This window comes from Melozone crissalis, unplaced genomic scaffold (assembly GCF_028551555.1).
Source record: "Melozone crissalis strain CALT ecotype California unplaced genomic scaffold, PUWL_Pcris_2 ptg000014l_1, whole genome shotgun sequence".
Taxonomy (NCBI): domain Eukaryota; kingdom Metazoa; phylum Chordata; class Aves; order Passeriformes; family Passerellidae; genus Melozone; species Melozone crissalis.
Genome location: NW_026535792.1, coordinates 10,351,169 through 10,378,145, shown reverse-complemented (window position 1 = coordinate 10,378,145; position 26,977 = coordinate 10,351,169). Strand labels below are relative to the sequence as shown.

Sequence of the window (26,977 nt, the reverse complement as noted above, 5' to 3'; positions counted from 1 at the left end):
TCCATTTTCTGTGTGGATTTGGCTGTTTAACTCCTATTTGTCCCCTGGAAAGAGAATTCTAAATCTGTGCTGCAAATTCCACTGGTGCTTGAACAGCCATTCATGGGTGTTGATGGTGACCTGAGTGCAGGAACAGTTTCCACACTCCCTGCACTGATGGGTGTAGGTGAGGGGGTCTCGAGTGTTCTGTCAGGCAGCTTGGGGGCACAAAAAGCTCTCTGTGCATCAGATGTCCTGCATGACACCTCCAAACTGACAGGCTTCAGAGCACTTTCCAGTTTAAGGGTCCAGGTGCCTAGTTCAGCCTTGCCCTGATCCATGTCATGGAGAAATTTTGGGACATACCACAGAAACTGAGATATGGCTACTCCAGGCAGATGCCATACCTAAAAGATGGAGGCTTTGGGGTGTGCCACAGGTTAGGCACAGGCCCTGAATAGTCCAGATTAATTGCTAAAGTCTGTAAAGCCATCAGTCCTCTGGGGGAAAAATCACTTTAAACCAGTAGTTATCATAATCTCAAAACAGGTGTCTGCTAAATGTGTCACCGAATCCAGCGATGACTCGTCCCCTGGTTTATTTTCAGAAAGCTGGATTGCAAGCAGTTACTTGAGCAGTCCCAGTAGAGTAACTGTTCCCCACTTCAAGTAGGGGGTTCACAATCTGGCTCAAATTAAAGCCATCTGGCAGCATTTTCTTATATACATTATGAGCCAGAAACCTTCACCCTCATCATGTTCAATCAGCAGGATGCCTAACAGAGAAGGGTACAATTCCACGTGAGTAATGGTGCTAGAAGCTGTCCCCTACACAACTGCGTGTCCGTGAGTTTTTCCGGTTGTAAATTTCTGACAGTCCCATCAGCCATGTGTAGCTCATTAATCTCCAGTGAAATGTATCTTTAGAAGCTGCCAAAGCAACTAGAAAAAAATTATATTGCCTGGAGAGGTTGGTCTTTAGCTAAAGGTCAGATAGAATTGTACAGGAAGCCTCTACAGAAAGGAATCTGCTGAAGTTGAAGTTGTAACAAATAATATGAGTTGCTGAGAAGCCACAACATTTACTTATACAGAAAAAAAAATTCCTTTAAATGGACTGGACAGGTTTGCACAATTTTTGTAAAGCTAAAATTAAAAATATGACCATACAGTTGAAAATCCACAGTAAACATTTCTGTTATATTTAGTTAACCCACAATTACTTGGGTCTATTAGCCCAGATTTTTGTCTGTTAAGGGATTTTATATGGATTTTGGACCAGCTTTCATTAATATTTGTCTGCTGGGTCACAGCAACTTGGAAGGCTCTTGCTGCAGTGCTATCTATTAGTGCCCTGGAAAATGGCACCATTCTTTCAAGGGCATTTGGTGGTTTGAAAGTGAACTCAATTTACCTGTTCATGGGTGACCTGACAGAAATCCTCTGCAGGAGCAAAGCTCAGAGAACTTGGAAGTTGAAGTGGGAGAAGAAACCAGGCCTTTATTATAGTTGAGTGGATTAGGAAAGTATATTTACATTTTTGGTCTAATTAATTACTTAATTCCATACATTTCAGTAGCCTTAAGGATCCACATGCTTTTAAGAATCTGGCATTTGTTCCCTAACTCTGCTTTTTATGTTCTCCTTTGAGCACCACAGAAGGTGAGACCATATAACCCAGTTCTGTGCAATCCTGCAAGGGTTTCTTTGAGGGCTTCCATTTTTCCTCTTTCAGAGCACTCCAGCCTTGGCTCAGATATAAACTAATCAGGTGTGGACCCTCTGGTTTTGTTTCTTTTAACTGTGACTGGCTTAGGAAATGAGTGAGTATGGCTTAGGAAATCAATGGAGCTCATATACAAGCTGTGATGTAGCTAACAGATTCTAATATAGATGCGACTTTTAGAAATATCATCTGTACTCTATCTTCAGTTAGGTAAAGAGGGTTTGTTTGGACTACCCATCCAAACAGAAGACATAGAAGAAGGTTTCTGTATTATCAGAGGCATTTGGTGTTGAAAGCTGAAAATGCGTGAATCATATCGTTATTTTAGAATAAGTCTTAGAGAGTACCGAGCTGTTTGCTATCCTGAAGATAATTCTGCCTGAAAAGAAAACTGCCTGAGAAGAAAAGCAAGCTATAACAAAAATTTTTAAACACAAACATAATTTTTTGGAAATAAAATGCTGCCTATAACAGACCCATAGCTAATGCCAGGATCCCAGCCTTTAACTGGTACATTTGGTAAACGTCCGCAAAGGAGTCTGCAAATAACACACAGCCACTCTTTGCTGCCTGGAAGGAGCCAGAGGAAGCTGTGTCAAGGTAGCAAATTCCCCCCTCCACTGAGAGGCTCTCCCAGAGCCAGCACTGCCCAGGACACAGCTCAGGTCCCCTGGCTCACAGCCAGAGCCAAGAGCCCATTGTGGTTGCCAATTCCCATCATGACGAGCACAACACAACCCCAGAGGTTTTAAGGTAATCTGGCCAGTAGAGCACTGCTCTACCAAAGGGTGGTCTCCGAATCAATCACAGCCTTTGGCAAGTCTGTGGCCTGACAATTGAAACCAGACATGTTTTCAGTTCATTCTTTGGGTTACTACTGTTCTATGGTGATTTACAAGAGAGTGTGAGCTATGGCAATCTCTCACGCAACTTTAGATATTCCCTAAACGAATGCACATTTAGAAATCTCCTTGCTCTAAAACAATGCCTCATAAGAACAGAATATTTAAAGAGAAACCATCCTTAAAAATAGGCCAAGCTGCCTTTCTTCAGTGTTCAAAATAGAGGCACCACTTTGCAAAACACAGTGCAACTAACTCCAGCAGCAACGAAATCAGAAACTAAAATATGCTCTTCCTGTGTGATACTCTCAAGTCCATGGTACTGGGGGGCACTCAATTTTCTCATTTCTGTCCTAGTTTGAAATGCTTTCAGAAGGCCTGTTCACAAGACAAACAGGACAGGGTTTCTCAGTAGCAGGCTGTATTGAATTATAAAATAAATAGGAGCAGAAGCAATATCAGCAGTAGCAGAACATTGCTATGTTAAATGTTTCTGTCTCATTTTAGACTAGTTCTGTCTCAGCACTATTTTCAGCATTTACAGTTGTGAAATACTCTGGAGAAAAAAAAAGGCATTATAGAGGTGCTGATGAAGTTTTAGTTTGTAAGGATTGCTGCCTGGAGTGTTCAACATGAGAGATTTCATACTGAACCTAATTTTATTTCCAGTCTTTCAAGGAAGATTTCTACATGTATTTGCAAATCTAGATTACCGAAAGTGCCAGAAGTGGTTCCAGAACTTGGCAGTCTCCACAGAACAGCCAAGTAGGAACTCTGTGGGACTGGGTCAGACAGCAAGTACTGTTTTAAATACAGGACTGGTCTTGCTTCTCCTTTTACCTCTATTTGAGAGTTTTATCAGCCATTTTAGAAAGCAAGAAAGACCAGGAGTTGAATTGAGAGAGAAACTTCAGTCTAAAGGAGAATTTACATGCAGAAAAAAAAGAAGATGAAGGATGTTCTGAAGTGCTCTAGCAAGGCTTTGCTGTGCTAAAATAAGGAAACAGTGCAGTAGGTGCTCCATATAGAGGTTCAAGTCCATTAATATTTACCACCCAAACAGCTCACACACACCAATTAAGTCATAAATTAAATTATGTCATGCATGCTTCTGGTGAACAATACTTCCTCAATAGTAGCCATGGTATTAAAGCAAACAGAACTATATTGGGAGAGGAAAACAATGGACTACAGCACGAGCTTGGGAACAGCAGATCAATTCTCAAATATTAGTTGCAAACCAAACCTTCCTGTAAATATGGGTGGCTTGTGGTGTCTTTAACCACAGCCATCTCCTTCCTTTTTGTGCCCTATTATGCAGGCTTGGTGGAGGTCTCTACGCTGATGGCCACACAGGTTTGGACACCCCCCTGACCCTTCCCAGCAGAATTGCTTTTTCATGGCACAATAGAAAAAATTTAGCCAAAATCCTTGCACTAGTCTTTGATCTTAGTAGGTCAGTACTAACCTGTCTGGGCTTGGCATCTCTTCACATCCACACAGGCAGCACTGACACTGGCAAGTAACCTGTACCAAAACTGAACCCTGAAAACCAAAGTGAAAGCACCTGTTCTCTTCATGGTACCTTTAATCCAGTATTAACTACAGTCACAGTGAGCCTGCATTGTTGAGAAAAGCTAAAAAAAAGGGGAAAAATTGGGTGGTGTTTTTTGTGGTTTGGTGGTTGTTTTTTTCCAAGTAAAGGTCCATCTGCACAGTTCCACAGTTGCTGCAGATTTGGCCTGGAGCAGCCACACACAAGGCCCTGGGCCAGCAGGTGCTGGCTGACAGCTGCCTGCAGGGCACTGGGGACCCTCCAGGTGTTCTGCTGCTATTTGAAAACCTGAGAGCTTTAGATTAATGCCCTAATGCTCTCACTGCCAACCCTTAAGCTTCTGCCTTGCCTCTGCAAAGTAAGAGAGACTGAGCCTGTTCAGTGGCACAGGAAATAGCCAGAGCATGTGCATGAAGCTGTCAAAATGAAAAAAGATGTGTACATTGCATTTTGATAACCTCTAAACATTATGTTTTATTAGGGCTTTGAAAGAAGATGTAGGAGAACTTTTGCAGAAGACTTTCAGCCTAGCGAGTTCTCATATAAAGGATAAATTGCTAAAACCCCACAATTCTGTTATGTTTTTGTATGTTGCTTTTGTAGCAAATAATAATGCAGTTTTCTTTTTGTGTAGTTTCCACCTTTAAGTTATACCAGCGTGCAAAGCACGTGTACAGTGAAGCTGCCAGAGTGCTGGAATTCCAGAAGATTTGCAGTGAAGCACCTGCCAATGCACTCCAGCTGCTGGGAGAATTAATGAAGCAGAGCCATATCAGCTGCAGGGAGATGTATGAGTGCAGCTGTCCTGAACTGGACCGCCTGGTCGACATCTGCCTGTAAGTTGTGACCACAAGGAAGAGTAATCGCCTGTGGAGAATACGGTTTGGATTGAGGAGAAAACATCACATCCTTGGCTATTGCAATCTTAAAATGAAAGTATTCTTGTCTCTTCTTACAAAATTAATCTCCTGCAGGGACATTACATGGTCAATTGTTTCCCTGCTGACATCTGTGTAATACTTTCAGATGAAAGCCACGGTTTATGGCTTTATTACAGATTTTGCTTTTGGTCTGACTCATCGTCACAAGTGTTACGTTAGACTGTTGGCTACTCTTTTTTAAGTTGCAAAAGAAGTCATAAGTAGTTTTCTTAAAACATCATCTTACTTGTTCTATCTGAACTGCTACTTTTTCTCTATTTCTTAGAATTATAGCACCATAGAATGATTTGGGTTGGAAGGGTCCTTAAAGATCATCATGTTCCAACTCCCCTGCCATGGGCAGAGACACCTTGCACCAGACCAGGCTGCTCAGAACCCCATCCAAACTGGCCTTGGACACTTCCAGGGATGGGGCATCCAGTTTCTCTGGGCAACCTATTCCAGTGCCTCACAACTCTCATATGAAAGAATTTCTTTCCAATAGCTAATCTAAATCTAACTTTCTCATGTTTCTTAACCATTTCAGTACTGCTGCCACAGGAGTTCCAGGGCATAAATGAGCTGTTCTACAATCTTAGGTTGTCTTGGATTTATAATGAAATGTAGTGAAATGCCATTTGCATTTTTTCAATTAAAAAATAAGTTGTCCAGGGTATCAGATAGGTTGGACAGCATTTCGCTGTTTAAGAAATAAGTGTGCTGTTACAGGGGTTGACACTCTGCTTCTCTCTGTGCTGTCTGAGCTTTCCACATATAATTAAGTCCCCATCTCTGCCTCAGCATTAATCTTTCAGCTGTGATCCATTCCTAACTCAGTTTGGTGGTGAGGAAACAATCTCAATTCCAAAGTACATTCTCCGAGTGCCATTTTGTCCCTTCTCGTCTCCCCCACACAGGTTGTCCCTTCTCTTCTCTCCATACACAGGCTGTTGTTTCCATGGCTCAGCTACAGGGGACAATGAGATCTGGTACAATCGTGTGTTAATCCACAAAGTAAAAACAAGCACTTAGTACTCACATCCTACACAGCATTTCATCCCTCCAGCAGGGTCAGCATCAAACAATGGACACATTTCAGTCCTTCCTTATTTCTCTTTTTCTGGTATACTTAATCACAGGACAGACTACCTTTCATCTAAATCCAGTGCCTATAGAAGGAATTTAGTGGTTGGTGATCATTTTAACAGTGGCTGGGGGAAATAAACAGTTGCCCAGCTGGGCTATCCCTGCCTCTGCTCCAGCCACCCTGTCCCACCTGCTCCCCACAGTCCCATAATGGCTCCCTGGTGATGCCACCCTCCTAATTTGTGCCCCTAATTGTTCCTTCTTCTCCTTGGAGAAGGGTGTGCTAAGTTTGGGAAACAGCCCTAAGCCAGAGCATTATGGCCCTGCCAGAAGGGAAATGTGGGGTGACACAAGTGTTTGCAGGCCTGGGTCAAGAAATGGTGTTTCACTGTCTTTTAGAAGCAGATATCCCGTCCTCTCTCTGTATCTTTTCAGTCTTGAAGAAAATAAACAGTTTCAATTTGAAGTTTAAAAAATTAAATAATTAATACCTTACCACCTTTAGAAATTAGTCTGGCTTAGAATGAAAATATCAATTTTACAAGCATGCAATTTACCATATGTTTTTTTCTTCTGCACTCATGGATTTTTTAAATTGCAGTACCCATTTATCAGGTTTGTAAATCAACTGAGTATGAAACATGATTATTTAGGTGGGTCTGATTTGTTTTGCAGACAAGATGGAATGTGTGCAAGTCAAAATGTCATTCTGAGACAGAAAGGTACAAACGTAAAAACTGAACAGAAGACTTCTGGACATTGACAGATTATTTTGCATGTGGGATACACGTACTCTTTTGTGCTAAAACACAAAGCAGCCTGATAGCCACTGGACAGACTGATAGCAACTGAGCAGAACAAGTTTTGATTCTTCTCTTGGGACCCAGTCCAGGGTGTAACTCCCAGGCTGTGTTCAGTTTATTGTATCACATAGTGACCACATCATACAATAAGCTGTGACAGTCACTCAGTAGGACAGTTCCACCAGAGTTACCCCAGCTGCTCAAAGGGAACTGCTGATCTGAGTGTGAGAGGGGAGAACCATCTCCAGGGCCAGCTGGAGACAGAGACTGAGCTCTACTGAATTATCAAAGATCTTGGGCAACAAAGTCTTGATCCTGTGCAAGGCATTGGCATTGCCTGTTCTGAGGCACCACTGGCAGGGCAGGAGCCTTACATTAACATCTGCATTGCTTTTGATACAGTAACTGCCCAGAGCTGGTGCCTCAGTCAGTGCCATCCAATGAATGCACTTGGCAGATCTGAGGAACCCATTCTGACAGGGCCTGTTCTCAGGAAAGCTGGGAGGAAACTGTCCTGCCCTGGGCAGGGGACAACAAGCAGGTACAGCCTGGCCAGATGTGCTCTGCAGTGTGGAGTTACCCCTGTCATGTTCCAGCAGACACAGAGTTACCTGTGCCATGTTCCAGTAAACACAGAGTTACCTGTGCCATGCTCCAGCAGACACAGAGTTACCTGTGCCATGCTCCATTATACACATTGCCATGTTCCAGCAGACACAGAGTTACCTGTGCCATGCTCCATTATACACATTGCCATGTTCCAGCAGACACAGAGTTACCTGTGCCATGCTCCATTATACACATTGCCATGTTCCAGCAGACACAGAGTTACCTGTGCCATGCTCCATTATACACATTGCCATGTTCCAGCAGACACAGAGTTACCTGTGCCATGTCCCAGTAAAGCAGCGCGCATGGCAGTGACAGCCTCTGGCAGCAGGAAGCTCAGCACAGGAATGGAAATTGTGTCCCCCATTTGTGCTGAGCTCTGTGCTTCCATGGTGACACAGCTCCAGCCAGCTCAGGCAGGGGTACACTGGCTGGCAGGTAGGAGCACAGCCACAGCACCAAAAGGAAAGCAGCAGTTAGGATTTTTTCTAAATTAAATTAAAATTCATTGGAGCATTTCAGTTCCAGGGAGCAAAATATAAACAGTAAAGGAAAAAAGTGTTGTGTGTGCCCATGTAACATCAGATTTCTGATTTACCAGCAGAAGAGCCCACAGTATATGATGGCAGAGCTAAGTACCACAGTGGAGTGTCATTCAGATGGAATGATTTCAAATTTATATATTAAAATTATTTCATCTAGGTTTTTTTATTGTATTCTTTGCACAGAAAAAAGTAAATTGTTTGTTCATTATTCTTTGCAGTCTTGTCCCATCAGGAATATTTCCTAAGAAATGCATCTTTCTTCTCTAGAATTTTAGTATTAAATCTTTTTCTGATTCAGTAATTAGATTTCTAAAAGTGTATAGCTCTTCTGGATGAATGCAGCTTAAGCCACCATCTAATTTTTGGAAAAAAAAGTCTTAACTTTTCTTAAGTTGTACATAAAAAAACCTAAAGAACATAAAATCACTAGTCACTCCAGGAAGACTTGGCTGATGTGATTATAGAAATGGTCAGGAACTACATAAATTACATTCTTTACTCACGATGATATACAGCCGCCCTGTAACTTTCAAAAGCTTTTCCAAAAATACATTCCACAGAATTGCCTGAGTCTACTTCTGTTCTCTCCTTACAAGGTTTAAACTGTGAAGAATAATCTGCATATCCAGATGTTTTCTCTTTTGCTTAGATCTTTATGTTTTAGTATATAACCTCTGCCAAGAAAGAAAGGGATCCATACTTGCTGTGGTTTGTAGTGCTGAAAACTGTAACCACGAGTTGGTCAGTTGTTTTTTTCATTTTGCAAAGATTGAAGACTTGTGCTTTCTCTAACCCTCCTCATCCTCTTAGTAGCTAGTTTACCTGTTTGTCTTCTAAAGCAGGTAACACAGCAGATTACTAAACAGTTAAGGGACAAAAAATCTGATGTGAGCTCCCGAGTAAGTTAGGTACCCTTGAAAATCTCTCAGTCCTTAGTGTTGCACATAACTTACTTTCATTTTCTTACTCTCCATCTTTTGGTGCTATAAATCCTGATAATTTTTGTGTTCCCAGCCATGCCTCTTACATGACAGACAGATGAATCCTCTCTGACCACTTTTAAAAGATACAGATTGTACATTACATCCAGGTACATTATGATAGCAAACACAATCCTGCATTTTTTCAAGACTCTTACCATTTCCACTGATGATTTTCTTAAAGCAGCAGAGCCTGCAGTCATGGCATAATTTGAAATTTCAACAAAGCCAGAAACAGTTAAAGATGCTATCCAAATGCAAACTAAATTACAAAGCAGAATAAGCACAATCCTCTCCATTTATATATTTCAATCTTACTGTGTTAACTCCATGCCTTCTGAAAAGCTACTTCATAATTTTAAGTATTTCAAATTAACAGTATTGCTCTGGGGTTTTTTTACCTCTTAAAAGCACAGTTATTTTTTAAATGGACTACTACCATGGCTTGCCCACTGTTTCCATATACCAAACTATGGGATTTCCTATTTACTCCCTCCTTTTATTCTTTTATTCTTCTTTCCTTTGCTGCACTTCTCATATTTTTACTCATTTACACCCCCATAAGCTAATTCTCTTTATGTCCAGTGAAGACTGGAACAAGATACACAAACATTTGCAGAAGCAAAGGCCAGACCCTGGGACTGGGGGCTGAGTGCCCCAGCCCTGGAGTCCAGCCCCAGGACCCTGCTTGCTGCAGCACAGCCCAGCATGAAACCCACAGCTCCCACTGCGTGGGGCAGCTCCCCATCCACAGGATTGTCTGCTCAGACTCCTCTCCAAAAGATCCCAGTGCACAAGAGGAGTGTCTGGCCAGGAATCCCATTTTACCAGAGGGGTCCAGCTTAGTACTGAACTGATTAAAACTTTAATGAGGCAGTTTCAGACCTGTTCCAAAGAGAACTTCCTTGTGTTTGGTCTAGAAGCCTCCCAGGCACCACATCTCCTGCAGACATAGAATTAGGTGCTCCCTCCTGGATCCACGTAGTACCAGGTACCTGGTTTTCAGATGGTGCAGCACTGCCCATCAGGTCCCTCAGCAGCCTCAGGTGGCTGCTATCACCACATTTGACACTGTTAAGCCACAGTATTTTGAAACACAGTGACTTCAGCTCTGCAACAGGCATATTTTCTGTCTACTTGATGCTTTATTTCTACTAAGTATTCGAAAATGACTCAGTAAAAATGAGGCATGAGCATGACCACAGAGAATTATGAAATCAATAAAAGGTTCAGAACAATTCTGAAGGGATTTCGGTTGCCTACCAAAATAAAAGCCAGACACCATCTGAAATACGAAGTTCTGTCTGAGATAACAGACAAAATGAGTACAGGCAATTGATTTAACGGACACTGAAAAGTGGATTGGGCCTTATAAAGTCAATGGGAATATCCTTATTGATTGCAACTGATACTGGATTGGGTCCTGCTCATTTTAGGAGGTTGCTCCATGGACTAGAAACTACCAAAATTGCATCAGAGGATGAGTGGCTTACAGGAATAACAATAAGTAAAATAAAACATCAACAGGAAATGCAGAATGAACATAAAATCGAGTCAATATGAAGGGTGGCACCACACAGACACACTGAAGAAAGTGTTTCTGTTCAAGAAGAGATGTGTGTTTAGAATCAAACACATATGCAAGTACTTGCTTGAAATATGACCTAAACCTCTACTAACCCAGCACTACACCAGATTTATTTAACATAAAATGCACACATGAAGAATTACAACAGCCCACTCTAAATGAGCTGTCATTTTCCAATGCTATTCACATGATATTGTCTCTCCCTCTAACATATTCTAGGGCTGGTGAATCTCTCTATGCATGGCAATTGGAAACACATCAAAAGTATTTGTTTTTAAGTCAGATTAGATCTCCCACAAGAATAAGATTTCAGAAGAGTTTTCTAAATCTGACTGGTTCTGTTCTCATTGAGTTAAAAAAGCCCCAAAGTAATTCATTACATGGTCTTTTCCTACTTTTTCCAAGTAAATATCAGGAACACAGGTAAGCAAACTATTGAAAACAGTGCTAAATTCTAATGAGATGGCATCTGAGTCTTGCAGTGTAACAGCTTGGGATTTGCTCTAGGACATTTCTAGCAGGCCAGTGTCTTGAGGCTGGGAATGGTTTATATTTTGCATGTCATTTATTTGTCATTGTTCTTTCTGTTCACACTCCTCATTAAGAGCATTTTTTTTTTTTGGGACTACATTCATACTTTACCTCTACTGCTGTCAGTCTTAAGTTCTTGAGGTTCCTCTAAAGAGAGATACTCACTTATGTCCATTCCGCATAAACACAAGTTTATGTGAGTTTATTTATACAGAGCGCAGTGACTCTATGACTTTTTGAGAGTCTCTGAACTCTCCTTTTCTTGACTGGCATGCTCAGTAGTCATGCAGAAGCCTGTGAATCTTCAGCATGGTTTAGATCTGTCCTAGAAGAATAGAGCTATTTGTCTTTGCCACATTATAAAATGGCTTGCATGCCTACATCCTGTGCAATTAGTTTATGAACCCTCTTTTGTTATTTTTGTCATGTATTTCTGTTTTCACTTCTGATGTCTTATGAATGTTGCTAACACAATTCCTTTCTTCTCCTGCTTTCTTCATCTCAGCTGTGCTGTGATCCTAAAAAAGCTGATGCTGAAGCTTTAGAAAACAAGGGGACTTTTGGAGCTGACAGAAATTACTATATTGCAGTTTAAGGCATCAGTACTTTTCTTAGGTCCAAAAGGGTAACTGCAAATTTCTGTAGTGTTACATACAAGGACGTGAACATCAGAAAAGTCTGATGACATGGGAATACTCAAAACACGTCTGAGTTTTCTATAAAAATTTATACATGACAAAGTACCTCTTTTTGGTTTATTTTACATGATTTTTTCCCCTGTTATTTTCTTTTAGGCAATTTGGGGCCATTGGGTCACGTCTGACTGGAGCTGGATGGGGTGGCTGCACTGTGTCAATGGTGCCTACTGACAAGCTGAACACTTTCCTAAAAAATGTAAAAAAAGCTTATTACCAAACGGATGGCCAAAGGTTAGCAGTGGAGAATAACAGTCTGTTTGCTACCAAACCTGGAAGAGGAGCTTTGGTTTTTGTTGAGGCCTAAAGAACATAAAAATTTTAAAGAAACTATGTAGAGCATGTAGAACTGGCAGTACTTCCCATGCCACAGTACATGAATGCTTTTTTCTGGTTTGTATTGTAATGAGCAGTTGCTATTATCAAAATGTATTTCTGAAGAAGCAATTAAAAGTAAACTCTTTGATTATAAAAGTCTTTTTCCCCCATATTAAATATATCTTTCAGTATAAACATTGATTTACTAAAACCTAATGACAGGGAAAACTGAAATTGAAATAAAGATGATGATTTGTTACAGTGTCTCTCTCTTCTTTTCCCATTACTGTATTAAAAGAGAGATGAGGTGTGCAATGAGCTGCCTCAGTGGAGGGAGGGTACCTTGCAGTGTTTGCAGGGCTGTTCAGTGCTTTTCCTCTTCAGGTCCTGGGCATTGGTTTTTTTTGGAGTGTTCTGTAAATAAGGAAGATTAAATTGAAGCATTCAAAAAATTGGAAGGGCCTCGCTAAACATTTGAAGTTTTCTTTTCTCCACAAGTAGGATAATTACTGTTGTAATTAATGATAATATTGGAGGAGCACCTGCAGGCCAAGTAAAGCATTAGGAATAGATTGTGTTGAGAAGGACTTTTCTCCTAGGGATATTTCTTAGTGTCTTTGTGAAGGTATGAAAGTTTCAACAAAAACGAAATGCTATTCATGAGCTGTATGATGTGACAACTTAAGTGAATGAGCAAATAATGAAGCCATGGATTTTGAGTGATCCAAACACCAAACTCTCATGCTTGAGTCCCAGCTGTGCATCTACATCATAGAACATTTTTATTTTATGCAAAACTATTATAAAGGACTAAATACGATCTGCTGACCATGTAAAAGAACAATTAAAATGTAGAAGGAATAATTAATGAGAGAATTTACTGAGTTGGACGAGGCAAAAGTAAGTCCTAGGTAGGACCAAGGGAAACTGTCATTGACATTACTGACAAATTCTGACCTTGCTACCACTGTCTGCTCCTGCCATCTCCTACAACTGCTCTGGCAGTGCAGAACCACAGTTCATAACCTGCCTCCTCAGCAGGAGAAATAGTTGTGATTGCAGAAAGGGCACTGTACATCAGGATCCCCCAAAGATGTCCTAACCCCGCTCCCAAGGGGAAAGTCAGGCTCCAGTGGCCTCTCTCTTGCACAAACTTCCACTTCTCTGCTCTCTCCAAAGAAAACCAAAGAGGAGATTTGGTTGTGTCACAGCCCTTGCAGCCATAAAAGACACAGCAAGAGTTGGCCCTGGACACGTTTTTGTGATGCTAAGCACAAGTTAATGTCCAGAAGTCTGCATGAAATTAAAGATCTCTCAAATTTTCTGTACATTACCCATGCTAATTCAGGCCAAACCCAAATTCTCAGAAGCTCCTCATTCTGTGAGAAGACTCTGCCAAATCTGAGCACAGCAGATGAACGACAGCCAATGCAAACTACCAGATCTTTTCAGGAACCTCAGAGGGGAATGTCATAGCAGTAATATCAGTAGAGAAGATCTCTTGTTTCTGAAAACCAGGAAGAATGGAAGAGAATGCTTGGGTCAAGTAAATCAAACACTCAAGAGGAAAAGGATGGGCTCTGGGCGCAAGGGGGGGAGATGAAAAGATGATTTGGAGGCAGGACAGTTACAAGGATGCATGTGAGAAGAGGAAAGTGAGGGAGAGGGGAAACAGTTCTGAACAATTGGCAGAATAATACAATGGGCTAATCTTAAACATTCCCTATTGCCATCTTGGAAATTTATTACCTTATAACCAATTTGTAATGTAGTAGATATACTGTGCATTCAAATAAACCTGTAGTTATAGGACCTCCAAAAGTAAAAAAATCAGATAAGTATCTTCAACAATGTGTAAAATAACCACTGATATTTTAGAGAAAATATTGTTATTGCTTTGTTACCAACTGCCTAACAAAATACAATCCTGAGCTTACTCCAGTGAGTTCCTATTTATTATCCTGTCATAAAAATGGAGCAGAATACAGTAAATACCAGTCCCTTAGTAAGATATTTGCATAAAACTTCAGTTCAGCTGGATTAATGGAAACAGTAATCAGCATATGAGCAGAATAAAAATATATTATGGGGGTTTTTTCTTCTTCTTTTTTAAACTGAGCATGACACACAAAGTCATAGGATCTTCCCCACAACACACAGGCTGCAGTACATTTCAAAATTTTTCTGACAATGAATCTTAAAAATTATATTCTCATAAACAAAGAAAAGGAAACCAGATATAAAAGGAAGACAGTATAAAAGAATAAAAGTTCTAAACTTCTGATGAATCTCTTTCCAAGTAAAATTTAGACCTAATTTCCATGGAAAAACCTACAGAATTCAATTCATATAAAAAGGGCACTCAGGCATTTTTATTTACTGACTATATATAGGAAGTAAATGTTTCTTTTTAAACGAACAAAAAATGTTTTTGGGATTTTGTTTTGCTTGCTTTTTAAACCTTTAAAGACCTGTTTCTACATAATGGTAAAACTCCCCAGTGATCAGAGCATGACAATGAGAAGGGGCAAAGGTATTACAAGTATCTCTAACAATAAAGCAAGAAGATTTTGATGAAAATGTCTAAGTCTAGAGCAGCAGCTCATGAGCATATTGCCTAAGCAAGGCTTTCCAGGTCTGTGTTTTTAGTGGCTTTTCCTGATTACCTTTTAAAAATCTCTTCTATAGCTAGAGTAACGCTGATTGGTAAATCAGATCATAGAATTGTTTAGGTTGGAGAAGACCTCTAAGACCATCAAGTCCAACCATTGAGCCAGCACTGACAAGTGCACCACAAACCCTGTCCCCAAGTGCCACATCAACACATCTTTAAATCCCTCCAGGGATCACCACCACTGCCCTGGGCAGGCTGTTTCAGTGCTTCACAATCCTTGCCATGAAGAACTTTTTCCAAATATCCAATCTAAACCTCCTCTGGTGAAACTGCTGATCAATGATGGAATGGCTCAATGAGCCCTTCCACCAAGTCTCTCAGTTCCCTTGGGTGGATCCATCCAGCCCCTGAAACTTGTGAGTGTGGAAGTCAAGTGGCAGTGAAGTTACTGACAATCTCCCCTTGGATTACAGGTGCTTCATTCTGATCCCTGTCCCTCTCCTCCAGCTCAGGGGGTTTGGTGCTCTGAGAACAACTGCTCTTACTATTAATGCCTTCTCTGCCTCAGTCCTTAAGTGCCTCAGGCGTTTCCTCATCCTTTTTCACTCCCTGCACCCAATAAAGGTTAGCACAAGCTATGATTATCCATGGAGTGTAATTTTATCTTAGGCCTGACTGTAATTCATTCAATCAGGAGTTTAATCTTAGCATGCAGTAAATGGGCTCTAAACATTTCCAAAAAGGATCTGGAATGGAGACACTGTTAGACAATCTGGGTGCAGCATCATTGCCTGGTGCCATATTAATACCCTGTATTAGGGTAATCCCACTGACATGTATGTCTTCATCACTGCACTTGCTGACTGTGTCTCTCACACAGGAACACGCTCATCCTCTGAAATAGCACGAGAGCAATTTTACCATTCACTCGACAGGAGGGGATCAGGACCATGCATTTGACATTTGCTGTCTTGGACACAGCACACACACAGACATATGGCAACCTAATATATAATAATTACTTGCATAACATTTTCGGGAATATTGGTTTCTAGTTAATATGATCTGAATGCCAACTTTTATTTTAGCAACTGCTGAGTACTCAGTCAGTATAATCCTTCTGAAATTCCTCTCCGAGTCCATGTGTCTCTTTAATAACATCTTGAAATGTTGGAGCAACTGGTGCACTGCAGCTTCAGTCTAGTGAAACATTTGTATTTTCAGCTAACTACGAAGCTTGTGTGCTAAATCCCAACTAGGTCTAGCTAAAGATACACAACATTCACAAGAGTATCCTGTTCTAAGAAAGGATACCTTGGAAATTATATCTGTTCTGGGCAGGACTAAAGTAGTGCTCCCCAATATAAGGTTCATCAATAAAAAACAACCTCTATAAAAGAACTTATACTATAAGTACCAGTAGCATGAAAACTGGACTGGTAAGACAATGTCATGAAATCTGTGCTGTGAATCTTGCAGCACATTAAATTGAGATTGAAGGCTAGGAATTGATAAGAGAGACTAGTTCACAGTGCAGGAAGGACTACAGTGAGGAATGCAAAACTAACTGCCAATTGCTCGCTGTGATACTGCCCTGTTTGACAGTTTTTCCCAGTGCACAGAGAACTGGCAGAGGAAACACTGCCAAGCAATGCTGCCGACACATCTGCCCTCCCTCAGCTCTGCAGTTCTGCCAGTTCTTTCATCAAATTCTCTTCTGAGATTCAATATCTCATAAAATAGAGACAAGAGATTTAATTATGGTACTGATTTTATCTCTCATACTGTGCTTTTGGACTTGTGTCACAAGTAAATGAGATTCTCTGAGACACGACAGACCACAGCCTCCTGTGACAGCCCTGAGTTCACAGAGACAGCTGTCACTGTGCCCAGGGTGGGCAGTGCCCAGCCTGCTCCTCTGCAGCCTCCCTGAGCCCCACACTGCAGTGCTGCCCTGCCTTGGACAGCTGGAGCTGCTGCATTGGCAACTGCTGCTTCCGGAGCACGTGGTTTTCCTCTGGTCACCTACGACTGTCTGAGCAGTGAAACCTGTGGGTGAAGGTTCTCTGGAGCTCCCAAAGCCTCTGCAGGTTTGTTCACTGATTTCAGCATAATGTGGATTTACCCAGCCCATACTCCCTGCAAACAGTTCAAGCAATACAATAACAAATATTTATTTGTTTGCACATAGAGCTAACATGCTCAAATCTCACAAGTAACTTAAGGCACTCAGACCAAATTCATCACAGGTGTCAGACCTAGAAATGGAAAAACTGTAGACAAGGGAAAAATGTTGAAGCTTCAGATGAGAAGACAGTAAGGTGCTTTCAGAATTAATTGATCATTAAAATGCTTGAGATTGATTTCCAATAGGAGTGCTTCCTGTAAAAGCAACAAACTGAGGAGGATTCATACAAAAGCACTGGGTATACTTATTGGATTTTAAGTCTAATGCATTTTGAGAACTGCTATAATTTTCTAAATTTTTTTTTGTTGGCCAAAATTACACATTAATATTAAAAGGGGAAAAAAAATCTTCCCACTAAAGCAACACTTTCTGCACTTGGCACATGAGAATCAAATACATCAATAAAGATTAGATGTACTTCAGACTGAAACACAACTAGTGCCCAAGCAGCTGTCTTCTTTCCAGCCAAGCTGTATGTGATTTGGGATGGGAATAAAAATATATTTTATCAGCCAATGATCAAGCCAGATGTGTGGGGTTCTTTTTCTAAAATACAAATTAATTTTTCAAGGGATACTGAAGCAGGTTTGTATGAAGCTCTTACAGCTATTCCTCAGGAATATTATTAAATATCTTCTTTTTTGCCAAATTCCATATGGTGGAAGGTTTTATTCATGTTGTTCTACATTTTCTGGTTTCTTATCTGTCCCTCATGTGACAAATACATGCATTTATTTCTGTTGGCTGAGCTGTTTTGACATTGAGCAGGATTCTTTAATTGTGTTCTACTGATCAATTATCAACAGATTGAAATTTTTCTGATTAAATGCTGAAGCACTTTCTACTGACTTTGTCCCTGGGAACATTCTTTCCTATCTCCTTCCTTTTCAGGCTTCAATCTAGAAGAGAATTCAGACAAGACCCTGTACTTGGGGGAAAAAATTTAAAAATCAGAGCAACCCTTTTAAACATCTATAGCAGCTCCAAGAATAAGAAGTTTTTTATGAAGGGCTGAACCTAATTTTATTTAGGAACATAAAGCTCTAACTTTCATAGCTGAATTAAAAAGTCTAACCAAAACCAGAAACTAAAATCAGAACCAAAAACATCTAGCAAGGATTTACAGAACTTCTGTCAGATTAAGTTAAAGCTCCACAGCTGAATCATAAACTCAGTCAGAGCCAAATACTATCTGTGAATAAAAAAATTTGGGGACAAAGGGTTAAAGGTCAAGGAAAAAGTACCTATTGGGCTTTTTCCCAAGTTGGTTATAGTCAGACCTTGGCCCTACAAATATATCCAGTCAAATTCCTCTGCGATCTTTCCACAGCCAATCTGACTATGTCAGCAGCAAAACAGATGAGGAGCTTTGAATAGCCTTGATTTTAAAAATTATTTTGTTTTTTTTCATTTCTTTTCAGAAGGTCATTTGAGAGAGTGAGTGAGGGCCTGGGCAGCTCTTGTTTCTGAAGATCTATAACCCGATGATGGCCAGCGGGGAGAGAGGGGTCACTGGCTGCAAATGATTTTCAATTCTTCCTCTAGAGGGAATAGGATGGTTTCTGGGAGCTGCTTCAGGAGCTGGACCTAAAGGCCTCTTGCTATTGTTACTGAAAACCTTCAAAATTTATTGTCCTGCCTAAAAGTCATAAAATGTTTAACTTTCTTGATTTTAAGATTGCAGTGGTATGCCTTCCTAAAGCTGATTTTTCATAAAACAAATTAAATGGTAAAATTAATAAAAATTTTTGGACAGAACAACACTGTCAAGATTTATGGGATTTCTTAGTACCATCCTCAGCTATCAGCCCCTTGCACACAACCCCTCTGGGTGCCCTTTCCTCCTGCCTTAGCTGTGCTCATCCACAAGAACAACCAGCTTGGCTGGTTGGGAGCGAGGGCACAGCCACGACAGGAAATGCACACCAGGCTCTAGAGCTGAGAGAGGGGCACAGAGGGGCTTGCAGGGCTCTCCCCATCCCAAGGAAAATGGCAGTGACTGCACAAGCTCCTTCTGGTGAGCCTAAAGGTTTTGGTTAGCAGAGTTTGAATTTCAACTATCTGCTTTAGCTCCACTAATGAGATTTATTTTATTTCTATGTAGGTGGTCTTTCATTTCTTAAATGCAATTAGCATACAGTTGTTGCCTGATGGTTTTATTTATTTTTGAAAGTGCCGACTACTGGACTTGCTTTCATAGTTCTCGCGTTTCCAGAATTGACTTTTGTGCTCCACAAGCCTATTTTCAGGAAATATTTTGTAAGAGGGATGATATTTTGAACTCTACTTTTAAGGCTGCAAAGTTTTCTGCTTTTTTCATTCCTTTGTCTGTTCATTAGGGGCCATGTTTAATTCCTAGATGTGTTTTTTGGAGTCAAGTTCATTTCCTTTGAAACGTACCATGAAAACAAAACACTAAAAATACTTTCAGACTTTAGGCAAAGTTATATATTTTATGAGATTCTATGCTATATAAGGTTTCAGGTGGGGCACTGAAATTCACATATTTGTCCCTTTCTAGGTCTTCTCTAAACATTTTCTGACGTGTTCATTACATAAATGCATAAAAAACTATCTGACCTGCTTAGCTTCAGCTGTACAATGCATAGAAGGTTTTAGGCTTTTATTCAAACTATGAAAAATTTCAACAATACCATTTTTTGAGGATGACATGGATGAGTGCTATGTAGTGTTTCCAACTCCTGAGTTGTATTACAGTCTTGATTTTTGTGATTCATGAATTTATAATTAATACTCTCAAAAAAGAAAATGGAACATTTTTGAAAATTAACATCATGCATATTTCAAGCTACAATAAACATGTCAGCAAAACTGGATATACTAACAGTTTATGGTGGCCAATTTGCTACTTTATTCTTTTTTATAAATGGACAAATTATGACTGCCCATTGTGGTCACATTAAAGGGAGAATGGTGTGGAAATTTCTGTTCTCAATAAACCCATAAAAAAGTGGACAGAACTTATTTTTAGACAGAATTGTGCTCATAATGTGAATAGTCACCTAAAATCTGCTGAGAAAAACATAATCAGTTTCACAAGAAGTCTAAAATTTTCTTTTTATCCCATTAGTCAGCCTAATAACAAGTTTTACGATTTGTCCTTGTGAAGTTCATAAAAACAATGACAAATATAAAAATGCCCCACTGAAAGTTGAGCAAAAAAAAGTTTTCCACTCTTCTATATGATGTTGCGAAATGTGTTGAAGTCAGTGCAGTTAAAGTACCATAACACAAACTGACCTCTGAATCCACTGAATAAGGGCTGGCCTGCTGTAACAGAAGCTGCTGAGGTTTTACAAGTAAGCTGAGGCATCCCTATGCTGAATATGCTGAAAAGCAGTGGCAAACTGGTTTTCCTTTAATGTGTTGAGTGCAAATTCTTCAACATACAGAAAACTGAAATGCTAAGAATCCCTTGAGAAAAGGTTTCAGAGAAACTCAAGAAAGTCTTCATTAAATCCTCCAAAAACACTGTAATTAAAGAAGTTCTATGTGTGTCAGGGAAAGAATTTAATTAATTAGGAAATCTTTGCTTGTGAAACCTCTTTGTTTTAAGATAAAAAGAACAAAGGGCTCTGAATATCTGTACCACACAACAGACAGGTCCTTTCTACATTCAGAAGGACACATGCCAGATAGAAATATGTCCAAATTCAGAAAATACTCTAAGCTTCCTCAAGATTTATAGAAATTTGAATCCAAAGAGTATAATTCAGGGCCATAATAGAATCAAGCCCATCTATAAAGCTAGAATCCAGATATGAGAGGAATTTCATTACATTCGGGAGGTTTGATTTATGTTTCTCATTCAGCCTTATTCCCCAAAATCTAACAGAAATAAAGTAACCAAACTGAAGTGCAGTCTCATTTCAGACATTTTAAATCATATGTTAGGTTAAAGGATAACAAGATGAGGAACCAATCAAACCTTTTTTCTGTATTTTTAAGTTTCTGTCTTTTAGGCAAACCACTTGCTGAGATTGTCTGCATTACTGTGGTCTGTCTCAGTCTAGAAAAGAGAAAACTGTCCCAGCTATTGTGGATCATAGCAGAAAAAAGAAACAAAATAAATGGGTGAGACTTGAGTAATGCATTCTTCTCCTCCCTACCCCAGCTGGTTTAAACCACCTTGGCAAAAACTTCTGAAGAAAGGTTTTTAAACACAATGCAGGTTGGTTTGGGAGTCCAAAAGGATATCTGTTTGTAAACTAGAGGACAATGAGTCTTCAAGTGCAGGGGAATGACACAGCATTATCAGTATTGTGGGCATGAAGAAAGTAGGAGGTAAAGGACTTTGGCCACTGAATTCTGAGGAGCACAGAGGTGCATTCAACTCTGAGCCCATACAAGAGGGCTGTAAAAATGGGAGAAATGTCAGTAAAGGACATGATCAAACTGAGAAGACTAGCAGAAGGGACTAAGAAATTCTACAGTCATATTACAAAATACTTATACTGAGATTTTTTTTTAACTATGATTTTTGGTTTTCACCAAAATGAAGTACTGTACTACTCAATGGTGGTGCAGTATATGAAGGGGTCAGAATTTCTGGCAAAGATTGATGGCAATGATCTAATATGCTACAGGAGACCATTCTCCATTTCAAGCAGAAAAACTGCAGATGACAATAGGCATGGAACATAAACACCTGCAAACCTGAGTTATTCTAAAAATTAGTGCTGACTTTTGTGTACAGCTATTTAAGAAGAATCGAGGTGTGTGATAAAGTTTTATCAAGAATTAAACTAGTGTATCACATTTTAGGCTGCAGTTTACCACAACCATGCCCTTAGCTTAATCTAATTGATTCTTATCTCTGGCAAAAACATTTTCCTTTTGTGAACATTGAAAGCATAAAAAGATGTCAGAAAGAAGAACAGGGAAAAACCCCCATGTAAAACACACTAAAAAAAAAACCAACCCAGCACAAATACTTGTTATAAAAGGAAAAGCCCAACATAAATGCAGCACTGTTCAAAGTCTCTGAGAGTTTAACCTACACAACAAACTTCAAGATGATGTTCACCTCTGGCTTCTCTGCCTAGTTTTTAAAATATATCACACCTAATGTTACTGCAACTGCCAGATCGGGGAGAAAAGAAACACTTTGTTGCTGAGTTTTTCTTCAGTTACATGCATTGTTGTTTTTCCTCCCCCGTAATCCTCTGTATTCTGTTAAGCATTTTATAACTTGACAGAATATCACTATATAATTTATAGTTTATAAATACTGACAGAATCATGGCTTTTGTTAGCATGTTACCCATGGTATGATCCTTTTAATATCAGAAGTATGTAAGGCAAACCTCTGTTATGGCTTTGGATTCCTTTGGCACAGTATTTATGTGTTCACAACATTCACTTATTTCTTCATCTGCCATTTATTTCCTATCTTTAGGTAGATTTTTGCAAATTGAATCCTCTTCTAACAAAAATATAAAAATCATACATAATATTTTCTTTGTACTTTAGGATGCACATCAGCCTTCCAGTGAACTGTTAATAGACTTAATTTCTCCTTAGTACATTTTCCACACTTTTTCTTCCCAGACAAAAGGCTATGCAAAGAGATTTCTCCACAGATAATGAATTGGTTAATGAAAAATGGTGCTAAGAAGGTTATTTGATCTACTAAAACACTAACAATAAAATACAGATACTTAGATCTGTCTCAGATGTTTTATAAAGACTGTGTCTGGACAGACTGGCATTAATAGTCCTGGATTTCTGTGGTGGTAAAGAGGAGTATTTATCCAGTCTCACAAGGTGGATGTCTGTCTGTCTGTCTGTCCCCGTCCCACCTGCCCATGAAGGGAAAAATAACTGTAAAGCAGAGGTGTGTGCCAAGCCTTGCAGCATCCAAAGGGGTTCCAGGAGAGGTGGAGAGGAACCTTTTTGAAAGAAACAAAGTGACAGGACAAGGAACAATGGCTTAAAACTGAGAGAGGGCAGGTTTAGATTACATAATAGGAATGAATTCTGTCCTGTGAAGGTGGTGAGGCACTGGAACAGCCTGCTCAGAGGGGTGGTGGATGCTCCATCCCACAAGTGTTCAAGGCCAGGCTGGATGGGGCTGTGAGCAGGTGGGAGGTGACCCTGGATGGATGGTTGGAACTGGATGACCTTTGGTTGCTTCCAACCCAAACCATTCTGTGGCCGTGATTTGTCCTGTGCTCCACAAACAAACTTGGCACTTCCTGCAGTGCAAGCCTTATGCTTTAAAGCTTCCCCTGGGATTCTTTTTACAGTAACAAAGGAATAAAATTCTTACTGCAACTATGGTATGCAAGAACAACATGCTGATAATTTTATGGAGATTTTCAGTACCCTCGTGTCCATTCAGAAAAACTGTTAAAGAAAAGCAAAGTTGTTCACTCCTTGAAGGTCTTGAAACAAGCAAGCAGGAGCTCTAACTTGCAGTTTTACAGTAAGTTGTCAGACATCCACCAAGACAAAGCCAGATCTTAAATAGGCAAATACATCTTAGCCACAGGTTATAAAGCAGATACAGATGTACAAAACTATCAAGACAGGAAAACAAAACTTTGGAAGAACAGTGAGAAAAGCTTTACATTTTTGCATAACAGGAAATCCACTGAACAAAAAAGAATTACAAATAACCACTAACATGTCTCATTTGCCTTAAAGAAATACAAAAGCTCCTAAAATGAGAAATAACATCATTGAAAAAGAACCACAAAATGAAGAATTTTATTTCAAAAAATGTCTTTGAACACAGCAGCTCAGTGCACAGAGAAGATGATGGAGTTGAAGACAAAGAACTGCTAAAATAGAACTGAAATGAAAGCCAAAATGAAATAACCTCCTCAAGTTCTGATGCTGGCAGACAAACACCATTCAATAAAAGTTTTCCAGCAATGACAATTATCCCATAGGGCTTCAAAACAATTTATATACTCACAAGAAGAATACGTGTGAGAACAATGTTCCAGATTGCTGAAAATTAGCAAGAGGGGGAAGGAGGTACCAAGGCTTCCAAATCAGTTAATTTGAATTCTTAAAAAGATCTTAGAAAAGGCCTGAGTTTCCTGATCTAGCCCAGAACTTTTTGAAACTCATAAGCATAGAAACTCTTTAGCTCCAAAATGAGAGTTTAGGAAAGAAAAGGGATAAAGCAATGTCCTGATTTAAGGTGAATTATAATCTAACCTTACAATTTGGGGTTTGGAGACACACTATCTGTAATCTGTGTGCTCCACGAAAATCTCCCACTGCATGCAGAAGTGACATGCACAAAGCACACAGTTCCATGGGAAGGTGCAGCAGCAGGCAGGCAGACAAGGGCCTGGAAGGCTGAGCAACAGGAGGAACAAATGGAGAAGACAAAGGTGCAGGGCTCAGCTCAGGAGGAAACACCCTGGTACCAGAAACAACGAGGAGCCCCTTTGACAGGGTACTGAGGACAGAAGTTTTACTGCCTCTTAAAACCAGGAGTGATCCCAAATCCTTGCAGTGCTCTCCTGCTGTGCAGCAGTGTTGCCCCTGGAAAGAAGCAAGTGGACAGAATGGAACAGAACAAGTAACCAACAACATGAGGCTAAAGAAAAGATACTGTCATCAAAAAGTGCCAGACGATCTGACAGGAACAAAATGAGAAAAGTATGACAAAGAAGATGAACGCTTTCTCCTCCTCCCTTGATCCTGAAAGAATCCCAGGGTACCATGCTAAGAGAGACAGAGGCAGAACCCAGCCCAGTTTGCCACTCTAGTGAGCAGAGCAGTGGAAAAGTCACATCTCAGAGCATGGCTGAGCCTGCAGCCTGACAAGTCAGTAACAAGGTCTTTGATGGCAAGATTTGGGTACAGTTTGGATCCCTGAATATCTGTCAGAGAGAGGAAGGAGGGCAAGATCACCACGGGTATCCCTTTTTTCCTTTACTATAACCACCAAGCTCAGTGGTGCTGCCATCAAAGCACCCTCAGAGGCCACACTTAAATGCACCCCAACATTTTCCAGATTGCTGGCTCTTTACCTGATAACATGATTCCAATTATGATTATTATGATTCCAATTGGATTTAAAGATGGACCTACATGTCTGAAAGTTGACATTTTTCAAATTACATCATTTGATTTAATTAAAATACTGACTCTTCCCATGAATTTCTCATTTGTGTTATATATGAGCACTAGATACGCAAATCCTTGAGAAATTTAAACTTATCAAGATGGCCAGCATGTCCACGGGACTTAATTTATAACTGTGATGACCTCACCCAACAATCCTTATGTGCAATGCAAAAATAATAGCTCTGAGGTTTATTCCTCTTCTTTTGACATTCCTCCACAATAGACAAGTCCAGAAACCAACACAACAGACATGTGTTTAAAAGGGTTAATAAGACTTAATTAAGACTAATCAGGAAAAGACAAATTCTGATTTTGATAAGCTTCTCATCAACAGCATTAACATTTACTTCCAGTACAGTGATGGACAGTTTAACTAAAGGCACAATATACCCTGAAGAACCTTTTTATTACTGACAGCAATACTTGGATTAGAATTAGCACAGCATGATTTTTAAATCCCAAATTGAGTCTGTAGAGAAGGCAGTTAAAAAAGGGTGAGTTTTTTTATACTCACAAACTGAGCAAACTTGATCTGGAAGTCATTAACAGATAATAAACATAACCTTCCCCCACTCACTCCCAAGATGCCATCTCTACAGTCACTTTTCAGCATACAGTTGTATTTTTACAACTTGTCATCCTAGAGAGAAAAGCCTCACAGGCTTTCATTTTATCCGATTTCTCCCTTACTGGTAAGGAATTAGTGCCTTCTTTTCAACAGGACTCAGTTCCTAACAAGGAAAAAGAAGTGGAATGAAAAGAGAGGAAAAATTTGGTTTGCTTAGTGAAAAGGTTACAAAGTTCCCTTTAGGATGACAAAAGGCATTCTGAAAAGAAAGTAAAAAATTAAATCAGGTCAGCTTTCAAGTGAGCTGCAACAACTGCCTCACACAGACACCTCATTCACACAGCCTATTATGGAACAGACTCAAGAGAACCAAAGGCAGTAACTACTTCTCACAAGATCTTTTCTTACAAAGAAAAAAAGTCTGTAAAAACAGCTTTGGAAATTTTAAACTACTCTTTCACAGGAAGTATCTGCACCCTTTTGGCATCCCAAACCAAATGGCTTCTTTTTCATGACAGCCCTGTAAATGAAATTGTAATCTGGTTTTCTGCATCACAACTGGTCATAGTCTACTCTCAGACTAAGCTTGGAGATGCCCATTTTTTAACTCCTTACATTCCCAACAGAAAAAGAATTAATCTGAAAACAGTAGTACTGATTAGCTAATTAAATAACTTACATAAATAGAATTAAACAAGCATTAAAGGTTCTAAAGATGAGAGCCTGTTTTACTACATTAAGATTCACAATCTTTTATTTTGTCAGCAAAAAAAGCTGAAGAGTTTATCCTCACTATGTAAGGGTAACTTATCTTTTCTCACTGCGTAAGGATCACAAAATTCTACGTGATGCAAACATTGCTGTAGGTCCCCAGTTTGTGGTGATGGGGCTGGGGCAGCCTCATCCCCAGTGGGCACAGCTGTGAGCAGCACTGACAGCACTGAGCCATGGAGTGCCCAGGGGCACTGACCAACCACACAGGAACAGAGGGCACACAGGTGCAGGGCAGCAGCGTGAGGGGATAAAAGTTGGGCTAAAGAACAAGAAGGGCAGAGCTCGAAGCCTTCTGATGTGGTAAGGTGTTCCTCTGTATGGGGTGAAGCTTTCTGAAACTGTATGATGACACTCTGTGTATCATGGACATCTCAACTTCATCATAGGCTGCAACACATTATATCACCTGTTTCTCCTATTTGAAATTATTTACAATGCAGCTCCTATGAGTCTTGGAGAAACACTGATTTCTTAAAAGAAGTAACAACTAGTGACCCAAGGAATATTGAAGGGAAGGATGTTTAGTACTGAAAAAAATAAGGGCA

General features: G+C 40.0%; 1 protein-coding gene across 1 annotated transcript in view; it reads left to right on the top strand.

Annotated features, from left to right (window-relative positions):
* Positions 1–12,438, top strand: part of GALK2 (galactokinase 2) — a 46,616-nt gene extending 34,178 nt beyond the window's left edge. Inside the window, exons 9-10 of the mRNA XM_054273042.1 lie at positions 4,736–4,937; positions 11,958–12,438. Coding sequence (XP_054129017.1) covers positions 4,736–4,937; positions 11,958–12,165 — 410 coding nt within the window. The 3' untranslated portion in view covers positions 12,166–12,438. The remainder of the gene's footprint in view (positions 1–4,735; positions 4,938–11,957) is intronic.
* The last annotated feature ends 14,539 nt before the right edge of the window (positions 12,439–26,977 follow it).